The 20,087-nt window shown below is 37.6% G+C and overlaps 1 protein-coding gene across 1 annotated transcript in view; it reads left to right on the top strand.

The window, feature by feature from the left end:
* Nucleotides 1-10,801, top strand: part of AKAP11 (A kinase (PRKA) anchor protein 11) — a 31,052-nt gene extending 20,251 nt beyond the window's left edge. The window contains exons 8-11 of the mRNA XM_009078722.1: nt 3,195-3,278; nt 4,047-4,093; nt 6,471-6,631; nt 10,655-10,801. Coding sequence (XP_009076970.1) covers nt 3,195-3,278; nt 4,047-4,093; nt 6,471-6,631; nt 10,655-10,801 — 439 coding nt within the window. The remainder of the gene's footprint in view (nt 1-3,194; nt 3,279-4,046; nt 4,094-6,470; nt 6,632-10,654) is intronic.
* Nucleotides 10,802-20,087: the final 9,286 nt, after the last annotated feature.

The raw sequence follows: 20,087 nt of genomic DNA, 5'->3' as shown, positions 1-20,087 counted from the left end.
TGGGAATTTTAAAATCTGCAATGTCTCTGCCTCTTGACAGAGAGAATTATATTGAGAGTTGTGGCCTGTCCTAAATAAGGAATATATGAGGAACGGGTTAACATAGTTTTTTATGATTGATTCAACACTTATGTTGGTATAGAAAGTTCAACATTTCTGTTGAAGAATAGCAGAATGGGGGAGAGGTTTTTTCCTTTAGTTAGTACTTCCAGCATCGCTGAGGATAAAGAAAATGTTGGAGACATGTTTTCTTATGTAATACACAAATAGGTTATTTAGTACCAAAGTGAAACTGCTCAGTTAAATATCTGCAATATTTTTCATGTTTTACTTAACTAAATAATTTAATCAAACCACTGCTATAATTTAGCAGTCATACAACTCAATAATTTTTAAAAGAATACATTAAGATTTATTTTAATAAAATATCGTGTTGAGTGAGTGAAAATGAGTTAGACTTACATAACGAAATTCAGAGTATAAAGGAGAATATTCAGCATATTGGCAGTTACAAATAGAGAATAAAATATAGGTTAGTTGATACTGGGGGAAAAAAGGGTATAAAAACATCACTGGACTAAGGCCTGTGGTGTATTTGTTATTTGTTTATCACCCCCAAAATAGATTTAAATGAAAAAAGGTAATTGATATAATTTGAAATAAAATCTGTGACTTATTAGAGGAGGAATGACCTAATTTGGCATATTAGTCATAGCAGGGGAGGCATAATTTGTACAGCAAGGTGTTGGCAGAAGAGACTGGCATACACAAGTTGATCAGCTTGTTTTACAGAACTAACTGTGGCTTGGTAGCAGCGCATGTGTTCATTTGTGTTGCTGAGGTTTAGCAGGTGGAAGTGACAGGATCTGGGCTTATTGCCCTGAGTGAAAAAAAAGATAGCCAGGGGAGACCTGTAACTACACAAGATTCAGTAGTAGCACTGTTGTTGTGGTTTAACCCCAGCTGGCAGCCAAGCCCATACAGCCAGTCACTCACTCCTTACAATGTGGGATGGGGGAGAGAACAGGAAGAATAAAAGTGAGAAAACTCGTGGGTTGAGATAAACACAGTTTAAATGGGTAAAGCTAAAGCCACACACAAGCAAAACAAGGAATTAATTCACCACTTCCCATGGGCAGTTCCATGTGAATGAAAGTTCTTTAGAGAACTTGGTAAAGTTAGTGATGCAAGGGAGTGCTTGTGTCTTGTGTTTTTCATACATAATGTTAGTGACTTAAATTTAGAAATAAAATAGTCTTAAGCTTTCTCTGCAGTTAATGTGTAGGTATAAGCGTAGGCTTAGAGGTAGGTTTTTTCAGAACATCCGGGTTAGGTTGTAATTCAGAGCAGAAGCCTCTTGCTTTTCTTGTTATTCTTCTGCTGGCTCATGTTGAAAATCTGCATGAACCATTATAGAAGCATTATGATGCCTTTGTCTGTTTATTGCTTGTTCTGTGGTTACAGGACTTTTAAATAAAGTCTGTTAATTTAGCATCTTAAAATAAAGGTCATGTTGCAAAAAGGTCTCATACCTTTCTCATAGCTGGTAATCATATGGTACAATACGTATGATTATTTTAGACTAAGTTTGACTTCCATAAAGGTATTAAGTCTCTTACCTAGTCAGAATGGTAGTGTGCAGAGTTACTCTGTTAGATTGCAAATACTTTTTCCTTTAGTCTGAGAACTGGAGCAGCTTTTACTTCCACTTGTGTTATGCATCTACAACTTTCAGTGAAAGAGGCTGTGTGAGTGCAGAGTATTGATATCAATAGGATACATTAAATCTTTTCTATACCTGTAATTTAAACCAAATTTAATAATTCCTATGTAGTGTGGTGGTCTCACACAATAGCTTGGGAAATGTTCTTAAGACCAGGTTTGCATTCTCTGCAAGTGAGTTTCTTTGGAAGCTTATGCTCTTTAATGTTCTTTTTTCTTGTTTGCATAAAGAGAGAACTGTTTGATTGTTCTTTGGATGTGTAGTCTAAATAAGCAATAATGTGCTGACTGAAGTACCTGCAGCTTCATGCAATTCCTTTCCTGTTAGGATGTGTTTATATTGCAGGCTTGCTAACCTGCTGTTACTTCACTCTTTTGAAATTAGGATCCAAGCAGGCATACTGGAGAACAAAGCACACCAATAGGTGATACTGTTACTGGCAGATTCGTGGAGGAGATAAGTGTCTCTCTTGAAATGTGTTGTTCCACCATTTTGCTACTTGCCTTGAGTGGTATTGAGTGGAAAAGAGCTTTAACAGTCACACAGAACTGAGGTGAAGAAAGCATCTTGCAGCAGTTGTTCTCTGGAGTTACTTCATGGCTTCTCATACAATCATAGACAATCTAGCTTTCTCAGAGAATGCTGGATATATGGAAGTCCTGTTCTTGGAAGGCTTCCAGACATGCTCTGGGGGAGGTATGAAGTTGGGGAACAGAGATTTAATCATATGGGTAGCTCGATCTTGTGCATAATCACAGGCTTAATAAACTTGGCAGTTTATAGTGACTAAAATGTACCAGTGTATGGATGTACTCAATTTTTTCAGTTCTTTGCATTGGGTTGAATGTAGTCATGGAATAAATGCAATATTCTTAAGAACTGTGAGTGAAATAATCTTTTTAGTGTTGTCTTCACAGATTTATAACCCCCCCTGAGTTTTAAAAGATGAACTTGCAGAACAATATTCAGAATTTAAAAACAAAAAAAGTTATTTACTCTAAGAATTCCTTCTTCTCAGGCTGTTGGGGATCATTGCTGGATTTTTGGAATGAGATGGAAGGAGTTTATTTGTGCAGCTGTCTTCACAATGTATAATTTTATTAACTCTTATTACAGTTGTAATCCATATTCCTGTGAGTAATCATTTTGAAATTGTTGAGCTTGTATAAATAATGAGCAGTGTTCAGTCTTAGGGACAGAACTCCTGCTAGCACTGATCTGGAAAATTAATGAATACAAATTGGTACTTTCACCTGTGTAGTGAAACTTACTAGTTCTGCATTATTTTGCACATTGCTGCCCTCAGTAGCGCGGACAGTCACATTGATACTCTGTTCCAGCAAACCTGTTTGGGAAGTTTCAGTGCTCTTGCAATAAATGTCTTGACAAAACAGCTGTAAGGAAAATTAAGGTTCTAGTTTCAGCTGTTGTTCTTTTCTAGTTCAGCTGTGTTTTCTTCTTCTCCTGGCAGTAATGGTAACAGCAGTAGCTGGAGCAGTCTTGGTTTAGAAGGGGATATGTATGAGGAGAATTTATCCTTTCCAACATCAGACAGGTTGGTTGAGTTGAGAAATATAAACCAGGTGGATTCCTCCTAAGTAATGCATGAAATCATCATTTTGGCAAATAAAAACACAGCACATTTTTTATGCTGATACATTATTCACACTCTTCTCACTTAATCATGGTTTGATTTTTTCATTAATTAATTAATCCATCCTGAATGATTAAATTTTGCCATGCTAAACTGATGAATGTTCTGCTTGCAAAATGAAAGGCCCCTTTTTTGCATGTTCTTGCTTGTAGTTTTATGAGTCTTTAGATTTATGTATTTTCATGCAGACTAGAGCTTGCTTCCTACAGGATTTCTGTTGGTTTTTTTCTTTCCTTTAGCTTGTGGAAACTTTAAAAATCGCTTAGCAATTGATTTTTATAGAATGCTTGTGACTTAGAGCTTTGAATAACCTATAGCTATGCATATCTGTATTATAAGATGGCTCAACCTTTTCACATATGAAGCAAAACTCCTTAGTAAGTTTTTTTGTATTTTAAACTATCTCCATATTACAGTCCTTCTTGTTTGACATCATTCTCTTTGTTTCTCTCTTCTCCTTTCTTGTTCTAAGAGCAAATCTTGTGAAGTTGATGAAAAATCTGTTTCTAGTGTGAAATGGTGTGAGAAGCAAAGCATCGTTTCATGATCACTTCTTAATTTTTTATGATTTGCCTGTCCTTTAACCTTCATTATAGTCTTAGGATTTACTACATTTATTGTGCATTTATTGGATTGTATTTTCATTTTTGTTTTATTTTTAAAATACAGTGATGGAACAGAAGATAAAGATGAAGATTTGAAGGGTGCTGTAGAAGGTATGTCAGTTCAGGCATATATACTACTGTTCTTGTACTGTGTACTCTGCATTTATTATTTTGTTAAATTTTTTCTTCTGTAGTCTGCAAAACAAGGTGACAACACTATTATCACTATTCATCACAACAGATGTCAGTCAAGTGTCAGAATGTATTAATACCCTACATACACCTCTTAATGCACTGGAATTTGCAGCCTCTGGGAAATGCTAGTCTCTGATCCTCACATGTACTTAAAAACCTAAGGGAGAGAACTCTGATCAGCTTGTTGAAAGTATAAATTTATATGCATAGAATAACTTTTTTGTAAAATAATTGATATGGAGCCGTGGCAATACATCCACATGGCTGTGTTCGAGATGCTGAAGAAGTTGCTCAAACTGGGCATGTTAACCTTGGGAGACAGTCAAGAGAAACAGTGAAAAAATCTTGGATTTGATGTATTTGCTGTAATCTCTTTCTTCATAGTGAAGTATCGAATAGGGTCTGTCCAGAATCTTATTACAGCTTTCTGGTTTTGTAGAAGACCTCGGCACTCTGGTTCCAGTCTGATTGAAGCACCAAAGGTTGTTAACTGAAATGAAAACACCCTGAACACACAGTGTATGAAGGTGGTTTTAAGATGAGCTGATGTTAGAGCAAGTTGTAACAGCTTTTCTGTGTGTTGGGTATCTCTGAAGATGGAATCGGCATTTCAAGAAACCTCTGCTACTTGCTTACAGAGGATATTCAGCCATGTTGCACATCTTCAGTTAGTCTCGGTGTAGGCTTGGTTTTGGGTGTTTTTTCTCTATTTAAGCTCCTGGAAAAATGAACATAAATAAACATCATCATTCTATTTTATTAAATCAGATGTGACTGTAAGGTTAAAAGAAAACTAAATTACTGAGTATTTTTTTCCTCAGTAGAATTATGATTAAAATACTTTCTGCTCTGTAGATTTCATCTAGTTTATAAATATACCATTGCTTTCTTTTGGTCTCAAAAAAGTTCTAGCATCTCAAACTTTAAAATTGCTTAGTTAGAATAGTGTTTGGGGTTTTTTTCATTATACAGTTTAGGTGTCACCTACTGTCTGTAGTGCAACAAACGGCTTTGTTACTGTACTAAGGATTTTCTAGTGAAATTTTTTCCAATTTCATTTCTTTACCCTCTCACTATTGTTTTGAAAAGTCTGTTTCTGTTGCTTTCTTTGTAGGACCATTTAAATAATCTGCTAGGTAGAAAACCTTTGTACCTGGTCTTGCACATTTGGAAGATGTGTTCATGACATACCTAGAGATGTCTGACTTTTTCTAAGCTGACTGTGCCTTGTTCTCTAAAGAACTTTAAACAAAGCCTTGTTATTACCAAATGTACATTTATTTTTTGTAAAACTGCATATCAAAATTTCCCAGTGATACATTACCACGAAGCTTTCCAGCAGTTGTCATCATTGGGTTTTTTTTATAATTGGCTCTTTCTCCTATAAAGAAATTAGATTTTGGGGCTCCTAGAAAAATACTGTTACTCACGAAATGCACACTTCTCTTTGACAGTTCCACTAGTCTTTTACTTCCTGGGGGAATCTATTTCAACTTGCTTAACTTTGCCAGTTAGGAATGAATCCCATACATACCTCAGTTTTCATAACCTTGATTGGAAGAGTAGTGAGATTGAGGTAAACTGCACATTTTTGTTGCAAATACATTCCATATTTCTAGAGAGTTAAGTTCAGTAGTCTGGAAATAGAGACTTCAGGAGCAGCTTGGAGAGCACTATGTACATGCTTTGTTGGTTCTGAGAGTGTGACAAAGGATTCCTGTGCTAGCTGGACACATAAACTCGGTGTGGGAACAGAAGATGACAACACTGTAGTTCCTGAGTGTTACTAACACAACTGCTCTTTTAGCACTGAGTTAATTTTTGGAACTTATGCTGTAAAAGAAATGTTGAAAAATTGGATGTGCCTCAGTAAAACTGACAGTATATTTTGGAGTATCTCAGAAACTATCTTACAAGTACAGGAAAGAATTCTGAAATACACACTTTTATAAAACCAGCAGATGGAGGGAGAAAAACATCAGTGGGAAATGGACCATGTGAGAGCCATTGCAGTCCAGTTTGAGAGGCTATGTTAAATTCCTTGGCATTTGGAATATATATTATCGGTTAGGTATCTTTCAATACTCAGCCACGTTTGCACACAGTTGTAAATGAGATAAACAGCACTTAGGTGAAAGTAGTGAAACACTTCAGACCAGCATGATTTTTTCCTTTTATCCTGCCTGTGTATATTAGGTTTTCTAAGGTAATATAGTCTATAAACAGTGAACTGCAGCGATTTTTTTGAAACAATTTAGAGCTACAGATTTGATGATTTTATTTTTAATGTTAGGTTTGGAGCAAATTCGAAAGACTTTATCCATAGTGAATATTGATCTGGAACCAAATCTAGTGGACCCCCAGCTCAGAGCAGTGCTCCAGTGGCTGGCAGCTTCTGAGACAGAAGTGTCTGATCTTCACTTCCGTGACACTGCTATGAGGGAGTTTGTCTTGGTAAGTACTCGGCTTTGACGGGTGGTGGGAGAGAGGAGGGATTTTCTTGACTTCCATGTGCTGTGATATACCAGCTGCTGTTGCTTTGTTTCTACTCAGTAATAATGAGGCATTCACTGTTGAGGAAAATAATTGTTTAAATGCTGAGAGGTCAAAGTGGAAAAGCCTGTATAGCCTCTGTATATACCGTACATAAAACAGTACTAATTGAAGTTGAGGTAGCTTGTTTCACAAGTGTTTTACTCCAAAAAGGATGCAATTACAGCATTTTTCTTCAGTGAAAATTTTGTATTTTTTACTTATTTAATTGCCTATAAATCCAAGCTTTCTGAAGACTTGGTCATGCAAATTAATTTCTAACTTAATATATTCTGCCTAGGGTTTTTGTGTTAGCAAGGACACATTTTTCTTGTTAGCAAGAAGTTTAGTTTCTAAGTAAATATTAAGTATGTCTTTATTCTATAAGTAACTGAAACCAAAGCTATTAGGAAAGGAGGTTCAGTAAGGTTGTTTAATTCTTAGATGCCTTTATTTTGGTTTTACAGAGGTCAGTATGACAAAACAGGTTCCCAGACTTAGATGGATGTGTGAATACATGGCACGTAGTTACTGTAGACTTGTGTTAAGAGTGTGAAAGGTACCTACAGGCCAGTCCAGATGGTACCTGGTCTGAATTTCCCTAATTCTTCTCCCTTTCTAGCCCAGAAAATGAATGATGATTTTGGGGTGGGGTTTTTTTTGCCCGTGTAACTGTGTGGCATGTGTATTCAATTTCAAGAACAGGAAGTCTTGCATTCTTATTTGAAATAACCAAGAAAAATAGGAAATGTTTTTTAGGCATGTAGGAATATATCCCTTATGCTCCTTTTCTAGAGCTTAGTTATGTTTTAGAATTATTTCCGGATTGTGGTTTTTGTACATCAGTTCTGACACTAAATTGGACTTTGTGCTTTCACAAACTGGAAGGCAGTATGAGAATACTTTTTTCCATTTCTGTTTTACTTGAAATTGTTGGGTTTAATCCTTATATGCGTATGTTCCTTCTGTTAAGGTTTGTAAGTGTCATGAAGAAAATACTTCACTTTGTCTGTTCTCACGTGCCTGAGAACATTCTCTGAGGTTTTTTTGATGTGAAGGAGTTGGGCTTAGGGACTACAATCATTCTGACCTCATCTTTTGGAGATCTGTTCATCTGTTTCATGCTTGTTGTATGTGAATTGCAGTGTTGCAAATACTCAGGTAGGACAGTGGTAGGACCACAGGTGTTAATTTTTTTGTATATGTGAGAGACCTGTATCTTATACTGCAACATAATATGTGAGGCAAAAAATAGATGGTAGGTGCCCCTTTTTTTAACTTTTCATTGAGTCTCTCATTCTTCTGCTGGCTCTGAGTTAATAGATTTCAAACTTGTAATGCTACAATTTGAGCCAATGCCTCAAGACACACAGGAAGGATACCATTAGTTCGCTGTGTATCTGAGCACCACTCTAGCTACCTTAATAAGGTGACATATGCTGGAAAATAGCAGTGTTTGTTATATATGCACTCCTAAAAAAATTATATTTTTCTGCTTGACACTTCAGTCATAAATTGATACCGAGTTGACACCTAAAGATGAAACATAAGACCTTCAGGCAAGCAGTACTCATGCAGTCCTGAAGATGCTACAGTAGTTAATTGTTTCACATAGTTCTATAGACTGTTTTTAGTTCTCCAGGTGCAGTTAGGTTAGGACAAATTGAAATCCTGTTTCCCTCCCCGGCGGCAGGATTACCTGTTAGTTTTTTTTATTGCATCCCACGTCCCAGTTGGAATGATCTCTGTCCCAAAGTCAGGGGTTTTAATTAGACACAGTCACTGTCAGCTCTGTCACTTGTACAGCTGAGCTAACACCTCCAGAGGGCGCTGCAGCCCGCGGAAACCAACCCCACCTGGCCGTGCCAGCTCTGGGGTTTGGCCATCACACAGGTGTTCGGTAACTTACCTCGGTTACTGGGAGTGAACCCGGGCTTCAGGTCACCCTGAAAAAACCCAGTAGTGTTCGGTGTAAGCAGCTGGTTTTCTCTGGAAGGGAGGAAAGGCTTGTGTTAGCTGATCACAGCAGGGCACTGAGCCACTGATGTGATGTGACTGTACAAAAGGCAAAAATACTCCTGGTGTGTGTCAGGCAAGGTGTTACTTGCTGCAGCTGGGTGTGAACTCTTACTTAAGGGTGCATGTTATGCTCAGCAAGGCAGAAAGAAGTTGAGTACTGATGTTTGAAACAAACTACATGTGTTAGGAGCTATAACAAGAAACCAGCAAATTAGAATAGACAGTTCTTCTTTGAGAAGCCTGACAAAGTGGATATGCAAGTGCCTGGATTAAACAAAACATATATATTCAGTTTTTACTCAGACCTTACCTAGCTGGTTTAAGATTCCTATTCTGATTAAACTCTTAACATTTCACTGGTCTGACAGTAAGAAACAGATTAGTCATCTAAAGAAATAGTGAGATTAAACTTTGAACTCTAAGTTAAAATAGAACAGATTAGTGAAGGCAGGTGCCAGCTCTGTAGTTTTACCATGGTGGAGTCTTCTTTGGATAGAATTTTATGCTGAAATGTAGGTGGGTGTTTGGATATTAGCCAAACTTTCCTCTAGCAGAGGAAAGAAAAATGTCCATTCTTTTAAAAACCAACAAACACCATTTACAAAATTGTGTGCTATAGAGTATGAACCTCTTACTTCCTGTGCTCTGTTCTAAAATTCACAGAAATAACTACGGATTTCAGTCTTGTTATATGTAGAAAAGATGTGCTTTTTTGCCACTGAGAAATGTTTTGGCGTTCAGGGTAAATTGTGCTCAGGATTAGAGATGATTTTTTTTTGCTTGTTCAAGTTAATTGTTTGCTCAAGAAGTTAATTGCTTTATACATGTTTTTATGTCCACGTTCTTCTGTCAGTTGCATGACCTCCTTTGTTGCTGTTGGAATATCACCTAAGTGAAGAGGCAGGGAAAAACTGTCTTCCTTTTCATTTTTTAATAGAATTTTGTATTGCAATCTGGCAGGGCTCATAGTAGAAACTTCATGAGTTTTTAATTTTGTAGCTGTGGAAGATACTTCCCTGAATGCTGTTTATGACTTTTTTTAAACTTAATATATAGAATGTCATGGTAGGGACTATAAAAGCCAATAAGAATCTACGGTTCCAAAGAATAAGTGAAGTGTCTAAATTGTGATTACTAAATGCAGCATTCACAGATGTCTGGAAAACTACAGAGAATAAAGTTTGTATGTGTGGGTGTTGGATTTTTTAAGGTTTCTTAAATTTTTTTTAAAAAAACCTTAAAAGTTTTTTTTTTGTTGTTTTTTTTTTTTTACTCCTGGGCAAACTGGCAAATTCATTCTTTTCTCAGGGCACGTTTTCTTACCTATAGCTCAGCTTGACACATAAGCAATGGAAGATTTTTTTGCCTGGACCCTGGGCGAAAAAAGAATGTTTTCAGCTGTGCTGATCTCTGGTCCTGAGTGGTAGTTTAACTTAATCATCAACTTTTCTTCTGTGCCAAGATGTTATAATTTCCCAGCTCTGAAGACACTGTTTTCATTGAGGGTAGCATCTGTGCCACCCGAACCACACTATATGTTGTGAAAGGAAAATCCACATCCTTTTATTAAGACTGAGTTTTGTCTTTTTATATCTGCATTATTGGCATGGGAGGGGTGGCATATGTCTTAATCTTGTGTTCAGAATTTCCTGTTTTCTGCAGTCCTGATGAACCACAGCCCTCATACCTGTGGTACCACATAATGTGAAAATGTTGCTCCCTCCAGAGGAAAGTGCTGTGAAAACTGTCTTAAGGAAGAGTGCCTGATTCTCGCGGAAGTTTTTGTTTTTATAGATGTGGGAATCGTGATTAACTCATTACAACTGATCTCTTATGACCTAATGTTTCAAGAATAACTTCTGTAACTGTTAATCAGGATGTCCCAGTCAAAATATTTTGTTTTGTGTTCCTCTGTCTCCCCTTTAGCTTTCCAGAAGACTGCGAGAAAGAGATTGGAAAGTTGGGGATCTCTTGCAAGCAGTGCTGAAGTATTGTGAGATGATAGAGAAGGCATCTGATGGAGAGCAAGCTCTAAATAAATCTTTGGTCGCTTGGCTTCTGGAAAATGTCTGAAAAATCCGAAGTTGCAACACTCTTCACTTCATTCCTCTTTCGAAAGGAGATGGAAAGAACACAGATGTGTAAAGTAAAATTCAGCTAGTGAATGTTTAAGTAATAGTCAGCATTTAAAAGACTTTGAGGTGAAAGTCGAAATAGCTGTGCTGTGCTTTGTGATTCTGTGCACATGGTATGTTTATTCAGTCCATACTCGGTATTGTCCACCCACGCATAACTTGTATTTACTGCTGTGTTCAGACCATTGAAATATTTATGATAAAACCCCCTTGTCTGTGATAGTAGTTCAGAGGAGACAGTCTCAGGCATGATATTCAGGATTCCCACTGTGCCAGGATAGCTCTTGTGCCCACTCATATGTGTGCTATATTCGTAGTGGGACTAAGAGCACTGATTTCTGCATGAGTCTATTCTGGAATACCTTGCTGCAGACAATGGAAATAATCCTGATCTGGGCCAGGCACTACATGCCCAAGAGCACCATTGTCAGGAAGTAAAGTGTGACCTGCCCAAGCAGCCCCTTAATACAGTCTGGCTTCGTTGCCACCTTTGTCAGTTTTAACTTTATGTGGAGGTATTAACTATAGGAGACTGTGCTCTGAAATTGTTGAGGTGCAAATACATGGTCCCTTTTGTTGACTACTATAGAGCTGGTCACTTCTGATGGAAGGGCAGAGTGGGTAGCTGAGCATAATTTCATGCAGAATTCTTCAGCAAGGTTTCCTGAAGCTTGCCAATCAAATTTAAATTGCTGAATTTTTTACTGAAGCTTTTTGTATGCAGATACTTCTATGGCACTAATTCTGTGTCAAAGAATTCGTATGTTAGTCTCTCACACAGATCTGTTAAAAGTAGCAGATAGAAATTTTTGGCCATCAATTTTGATTAGTCTTAATTCTTTATTTCTTAACAGCCACATAGGAATTTTCCTTTCAGTAACAGACAAATTTGTTACTCAGTGAGCACGTAAGCATTTAACAAAGAAAGCCAATTAAAATGTAAAGGGGAAATTTCTTGCAAATTGATTTTTTGTTTTTGTTAACTACCTTCACTGAATTTTTTTAAAAGGCACTTTTAATCAAATCTTTTTAGCAGTCTCGTCAGGTTTCTCACCCATGCTGCTGACTTGCCTTTCCGTCTGAAGGGAAATCTGGACCTTTACATATCCTGTGGTTTGAAAATGGTTTTGGGGCTTTGTTTTTTATATATACTTTCAGAGAAAAAGGCTCATGCTGGTAATTACAAGGTTGCCACCTCAAAACTCATATCACTTGCAAAGGAGTTACAGAGCCTTACTTATTTTGGATGAACAAATAAGTCCTGTTGATATGGTGCATAAGTTCATGATCCCAAACAAGAAGAGAGATAGAATTTTAATGGCATACGTACAATTCTGATCTGAATTAAGATGAGGTGTCACACTGGTAAACTCACGAGCACTCTCCTCGCAGTGCTGTCATGTTTCAGGGAGGCATTCCACTGGCCTTTTCGAGGAGACCTGGTTTGTTTTAGCCCTCGTTTGTCATCTCAGCTTCTGCCTTGGATCTCACAAAGTTCAGTTCTCAAAGAGCTAAGGATTTTTAATGGTTTTGTACGTGCATACACAAGTGTTCACACGTGCATACATGCCCAGGTATGTATGTGTATGAGATCTCACCAGTATGAACTTAGAATGCAAACTTTTGCCACTAAATAAAATATCTGTTATGCTTATAGTCTGTTACCTCACTTTGTATATCATTTCACTGATTGAAAAATCTATGTATGCCATGTGACAAAAAGACCAAAAACCACTTCAAGGTCTTTTGTCTTGTAACAGGTAATATAATGCCAGGGGTCAGGAATGTTTTTTCTCTAAAGCCAAATGCAGGGCAGAGGAAGTTTGCTTAATTCCTGTATTCAGAAGAGGGTGCTAGTAGCAAATATTTTTAAGAATTGTACAAAAGTTGTCTGGATTTTTTTTTCTCCCCCAGCCCCCATACTCCTTCCTTTTTTTTTTAAGGTTGACTTTCAATATTATTTTAGGCAAAAATTTTAAAACATTTTCTGGCTGTAACATCTTCCCTTTAACACATCAGTAATATACTTGTACAAATTTATCTATAAAATAGAAATATCAAGAAAATAAAATACTAAAAGCAGTGCCTAGGGGCTAAATTTTCCTCACCAAATGGAATTTCAGGACATGAGGAAACAGTAATAATAGAAAGTGTTTCTGTACACGTCCAAATTGAGAAGGATATTGAAGGTATTGTAAATGTGCAAAGCTGTACATTTGAAACCAAAAACCCATGACAAAACACAACCAACAAAACACACCACAGGGACAGCCATTTTTTAATATTTTAATTAATTTTGTTGGATTTCATAAAATTGGTGAAGTGGTTTTTCTTCTTAACTGGTTTCGTGGGGAAAGGCAGAGGATGGTGTGATTCCCAAAGCCTACAACTGTTCAGAAAGTTAAGCAGATAATAATTGCACTAAAAATTATTTTTATAAATTGAATCTTGTTTTCAGAATGCATTGAATATGTTGTGTAACTTGTGTAACTATTAATTGGTGTTATATTAAAGGAGAAATTGGTTTATTAGCCTCTGAGGAAAGTAGCATTTACTTGAGGAAAATGTTATAAAATACTTCATTGTTACTGAAAACAAGCAAAAGAAAACCCCCAACCCCCTCAATTTTCTACATAAATTGTTCTAAATTTGTTCTGGATGACTTGACTTTTCTCCTGGGGTTTGAAATTGGCAAAGCATTAAACTAGCCTGGCAAAATTATTGCAGTGTAATAATCTTTGGAAAACTTTGCTGATATCTAACTGGTGCTGTCTGCCATATTAGTGAGAAAGCTGTTCTTTGCTAATGCCAGTCTTAAATTACACTATTACTGAGTTTATGTAAACATCCTTACCATGAACACAGAAGTGTAAGTGAAAACTGTAGAAACATGAAGGGCCACGTTTTGGTCCGTTTAAACTGGACAACTCTGCTTCACAAACAAACATAATAAGGTAGAGTTTGTTTCATCTTGCTTTTCTGTGTGGGAAACCTTGGTAATTAAATTTTTAAGTTGAGAATATATCCAGTGGTGTTATTGTTTCAGAAATCACCCAAACACTTTATAAATACATTTGATGTTCTGAGAAATGGAAGTGTTGGGATGTGTTGTAAGATTCTGTAGAAAAAGCACTTTGAAAATAGTCCCTCTATAAATTAACAATTAAAAGTGGCCACATATAAAACAAGCTTAAACATTCAGAACAGGGTGTGTAAATAATACAGAGGTATTGCACAAAGCCTTAAAATAACCAAACAAAACTCAAACCCATATGCTAAAATTAAAGACGATTTGCTGTCTCAAAACAGGGATGTGAAAATGTAGCTCAGACGATGTACTTGAATGCAGTTTCTGTAGTATCTTTGTTCTTGAGTTTTAAAAGATTGTGTAAGCTTTTTAGAAAAAAAACCAACCAAAACCCCCAAACCCAGCAACCCACATTCCGAGACTAATTAGGTCTCTCAAAAATGGTATCAGATTTTAAACGTTACGTTTTCTAACGTAACTGCCTGGGACCTTTGCAGTGAATTGCCGCATACTGTTGGAGATGGGAACACAGTAAACACTGTCACCAGCGCAAATTCCCTTAGTGTTAGACAGTTGATTTACAAAGAAAAATACAAGATTCAGGAATGGTTTTTAGTGTATTAATTTTGGCTTTTCAGCAAGAGCCACTACTGTCAACATTTGCTGTACTTGAGCTCTGAAGAGGCAAGTACAGAGCCCAGCCACTGTAGTCACTTTATTTTGTACCATCTTTGTACATTCCTGTTGTATAGATGGAGTTGTAGCTTTAGAGGGCCTTTGTTCTGTTTTAATGTCTGAATAGTATTTAATACTAAAATTTATTATAATTTGCTGGAACTGCTGCTTATTTGTGCAGTGTTACAGTAATTCACAGCCCAGTTAGTGACGCAATTGTATACCAAAAGCAGTTTGAATAACTATAAATGTTTATGTAACTGTACTCAATGAATATAAAGGTCTTGTACTGTATAATGGTGACAAGTTTTGCCATTTTAGTAATTTAACTATATTCAGTTTTCAGATTATGAACTCCAGGTTGCACTAAATTTGTCCTTGTTTTAGCAGTGGCTTAAAATAAAACACATTTCACTGGCTTCAAGAGTGCTGTCCTTTCTTGTGAATTCATGGAATATTATTTTGCTTTTCAGCTAACACAGGCTGGTCTTGGTCAATGCTTGTGTGAAGGTGCTTGAAGAATGGTATAGTAAAGAGTGCATCAGTAGGTGGCACACTTCTTACAGAATTCAGCTGGTGTTTCACTGTCTTTGGGCTGGAAGGTGAACCCGTAGTTCTGCTTACATGCAGTAAAGTGTCACATGGTCTCTAATCTGAACACTTGTAGGATAAGATAACAAGTCTGCCTCAGCCTCATCTTGCCTGGAAGTTAGGTTAGGAAGGTTGCCTTGATACTTCATGTGGACTGCGGTTGGATCTGGCACATAGTGTCTGGGGAATTGGCGTAGAAGCTATCTTTAGAGTCTTCTGGAGAGATGCAAGAACACACTGCTAATGAAAACGTATGAAACATGGAGTTTCACAGGTTTATTCAAAATCCTTAAGTGTTTTGGTATCTTGTGAAATCTACCAAACAGCATATTGCTGAGTACCCCAAAATAGTGATACTGAGCTGAGATGATGCACACAAGTATGATGTCTAAGATTTAGAAGTACTGCCACTGCAAATAGCTGATCTAATATCTTCTGATGTATAAGTTGTGAATCTACTACCCTCAGCTGGGTTGCATTTCAAGAATTAGGAAATTTTTTTGCTGAAGTTATTTTTAAACCAGTAACCAGGGGCAACACTCCTTTATTATTTCTGCAATGGTTGTTTAAAGGAGGTTTCTGTAGTATTTAGAGATTGCGTCCAAAAGGAGCATTCTTTTGTTTTATTACTGTATCTGTTTGAAAGATTTTTTTGTTTGAGTAATACCTCATGGTCAATCATATAGAAAATTTATGTTAACTGAAGCAAGTAAGCATATAACTTATTCTTCAAACATTGTACAGCCAAAAAATAAAGATGAGTAGCAAGTTTGGGAACAAAAAAAAGATTTTTGTAAAGGGAAAGAAGAGGATATTCATGTGGAAGATTAGTCTGAGTTTTTTTCTTCCTGCCTGGACTGTATTTTTCTTTCATTCAGCAGTCTGGTTCTGGCTGGCTTTATTCAACCACAGAACAGTATCCATGCACTTTGTTTAACCTTGGTGTATTAAATTGAGAGTTAAGTCTCCAGCTAGTCCATAGTTTGTGTGCGACTCCATCTCCTGCTGCTGTTGCTTGGTCCTTCCTCTCGCTCCCTAGCCTGAGCTTCTGGTGTGACTGAATTCCATGCTGGCTACTGCTCTGAGCCTGTGATTGGAAGGTGGCTACGGAAAGTGAGTCATGCCAAGGCTGAAGAAATGTACCCAGAGCACTGACCTTACTGGTTATTGAGCACCATATTAATCAAATGCTGTCTCTTCCCCTGCTGTTAAGGCAAACCACGAAGCGTGTGACTTGTTTAGGGCAAGGGAACTAACAGTGACAAGCATGAGACCGTGTCTGTAGTCAAAGTACTGGCTATCTACTCCATGACCACACAACACCTTTCCACAGAAACTGTGAAAACAAACTGGGGCCTTTATGGAGTCAAAACATATAGTCTGTATTGCCTTCATCCCTCCAAGAGTCACTGCTGCTTCTAGGACTGTGAGGGAGCTTTGTGTGCATTTATTTGGGTTGGTTTGCTTGTTCGTTTTTAATTAAGAACGGACAAAAAGAACACTTGTACACCTTGTTTGACTTGGTTTCTTGAAATCCCAGTGCTTCAACCAGGAATAAGATTAATATTGAGAAAAGAAGTGGTGTGATAATGCTGTACCTTTTTTTCTGCTATCTGCCCCTATAGCCCACTGATTGCCAATCTCTTACTTTGTACAGCCTCCACCTCATTTAACTTCTAAGTCTTCTACACTTTCCTTGTGGCCATTGCTGCTTTCTACTTTATTTCTGAAGGTAGTATGGCTACCTTCTTTGGCTTCTGTTTTGACCCTACTCTCTTGTCCTGGTGTGACTTCTGGCCTTCTCGTTCTTGGCTGGTGGAAGTGGTTAAAAACCAGCAAGGGGAGTCTTCTTAGCTGGGAGGCTATGGAATAAGGGTTGCCTACCAGAAATCATCAAGCAGCAAAGAAGAACTAAACTTACTTTTGGCTGAGTTTTTCACTCCTGTAGGAAAGTAATCTGTGGTTGCTTTGGTTTGGAACCCAATCTATTGCTTGCAAAACACTTGGATTTTATGCTGATCTGAAAGTAACTTTTAAGCTGATACTGAAGTATAATGCAACTTGAACATACCACGTAGTTCATACAGATATGTGCAGTGTGCTGTGCAATGGCAGCTACTGAACACAGGGCAAAGCTCAGTCCTTTTGAAAGCTGGCAAAATCCCAGCACTTGCATCAGGTCTTAATTTAGATAGGTAGTGAGTGACCTGTTAGTAACAGCCAGTGTCTGTTTCTGAAAAGATTGTGTTATCATTATTGCCCCATGGTATTGTGCTCTGAACAGATGCTGCAGCAATTGACTAACCACACAAAATCAGATGTAGTATTCATGATGCTACAGAAATGCTAACAATTTGGACAGAAATACAGCAAAGAACCAGCTCTTCATGCTGGAAGTCAGAGAAGACATGTAAAGTTTATCTGGGAAATTAGAATATGGCTCTGTGGAAAACAAACTGTAAAGGCAGCTCATCAGAATGTAGTTGTTTGGAGAAATTATGTAAAGAGAAATGGCAATAGTCAGCCGACCTGTTGAAATCTTTACAGTATGTTATGCAGTATGTATCAGAGCAGAGTTACAATTCACAGCTGAATCCATTGGTGTTAAAAGGCACCCAGCATAAGAGACCATCAAAGCTAACTGTTGCAGACCTTGCTGAGTTGCTTAGTTAATATTTCTGTGGCAACAAATCATGAACATTTTTCATTCTTCTAGCTTAGGAGGTTCAGAAGTCTGGTTGTGTCCCAATTCATTTCTGTAAACGTGATGTGAAGATTGTATCTTCAGGGCAGTCAGAGTCATCAAAGGGTTAAGCCTGAGACATCCTGACAAGCCTAGTACACACTGGCATCTTCAACAAAACCTCTTTTCCTGTGACTGTCTGAGAAAATAAAGAGGTGGGTGTTGGAAATTCCCCAGGGAGTCTGGAGGGCCCTCATCAGTATGATCGAAGTGCTTGTGAGAGTCTCCTAGAGACATGGTTTCAGAGAATTCGGTAATTTTTGTTTAAAATTATTTTGTGAGATTATTTTTCTTGTTCAAGTGTAGGAGCGCCACTGATTATGGTATATGCCCACCTTGTAGTCTGCATGTTTGAAATATTACTTTATTTTTCTCTGTGTATTAGCTTGCAACAACTGTTAAGAGAAAATATGAGTACATAAAGGAGTCATACTTGCTCTAGTCATCCAAATTACACTGGATGAGTGATTTAGATTAATTAGCGGAATAACCATTAATCTGAATACATGGCAGCAATGAGAAGGTTCATTGTTTCCATCATTCATTTTCAATTTTCTTTTTTTAAAATGTGAACCTTTTGTCAATAATTAGACTGGAAGTGCAGTAAAACTAAAGCTCATGTAATTGTATCTAATTAACAAGGAGAAAAAGAAAGAATGAACTGTGGTCATAACACATTCTTGACTCTGGCAGCTCACTTAATTTGAACATAAATTAATTTCCTACCAACTCTTCTGTTTGCAAGTCCAATGTTCAAACACAATCATCCTAAATTCTGTATCTGTTTTTAAATTTGCAGTTTCTACAGTATTGTGGTGTTGAGAAGCATAAAGTTTGCGAAGATTTTCTTTCTTCTTGGTTGTAGTATCCTTACTGGGTGGACCTTTTGAACTAATCCACCTTCTCAGTCCAGCAATTTTCAGCAGAGATTGTGGGTTGCACAGATACCACAGGATATCCTTGGCACCTGTTCCATGGAACTTCTCTGCATTTTGCTTCCCTAACTTGGCTTTGTTACTGTTCTCTGCCCTATAGAGTCTACCAGCTGCAGGTTCTATGCTCCAGACATCTCTTTGACCCTGAAGAAGGTTTGATACCCTCAAAGAAGATGAAATATCTGTAGAAAAGGGTCAATCTGGACAGGAGCATAGCAGCCAGGAGAAGGCAAACAGCCAGTCCTCTGCTGCTCAGCCTCTCCCTCTCCATTGAAATGCAGAGAGTGAACTGCCACTGACCAAGTCACATGGCTGATAAAAATCAGGTGAGACCTGATAGGTGAGACCTGAAGGGCTTTATTTTCAGTTTGCCTGTGAATCTGTTTTCAGTACCTATCTCTGCTGATGCCTTGCTTTGACGTGAGGCAAGACCTGTGCCCTACAAGGACTCTTGTATGTTCTCCTCTCCCTGTTCTAGATGATGTCTAACCTTCAAGGCAGTAGCAATCCCATGGCTACCGGGCCAGGAAGTCTAGGAATTCCCAAAGACAACATGAGAAATGCAAGGATCTGAAGTTCCACATGGTAATATCCCTCTTTGTATTTTTTCCCAAGGGCATGACTTCGGCATAGAAATCAGATGAGTAAAGACTGTGCTAAGATGCATGATGTGTGTAACACTGTGATTACCTGGACTAAGGGAATTCTCCACACAGCTCTGACATGGAGCTTCTGGAAGGTCTTTTAGGTACATGTCCGGTCTTAGGCCTCTTTGTTTCTCATTTTGTGAAGCTGACTTACACTTCCTGCCCTTTGGACAGGGAGGTGGTGGGAATTGTTTTCCTTTCTCCTCTGTGTGAAGGAGGAGTCTTCTGCCAAGCTGAATTTGATTGATAAGGCTCTGAGGAAAGAGGTCAGGAGCAGAGGATGATGTGCTGAAGATAGATGTTAACAGGCAAGTTAGGTGGTAATGGGTTAATTGAGGTGCAAATAGCTAATTCAACCGATAATTAACCACCTCTTGAGAGGACCTGAAATAACCATTTCAGAATTGAAGTCCTCTACCATTGAGAAACTACTGGTTATGGATTGACACAAATTTGCAGCTTAAAAGGTAAAAATGTTAAGTTATATTTGAAAGAAATAAAAAATACTTTAAGTAGGGTTATATAAATTACTGGGTGCTATTTCCTGCTTGGTGTATGGGAGTTCAGACTGAAAATGCTCCTTGTTAGACTTAAAATATGTTGTG

Source organism: Acanthisitta chloris, unplaced genomic scaffold (assembly GCF_000695815.1).
Source record: "Acanthisitta chloris isolate BGI_N310 unplaced genomic scaffold, ASM69581v1 scaffold2367, whole genome shotgun sequence".
Classification (NCBI taxonomy): Eukaryota; Metazoa; Chordata; class Aves; order Passeriformes; family Acanthisittidae; genus Acanthisitta; species Acanthisitta chloris.
The sequence above is the reverse complement of the archived record's forward strand: the minus strand, read 5'-3'. Positions and strand labels throughout refer to the sequence as shown.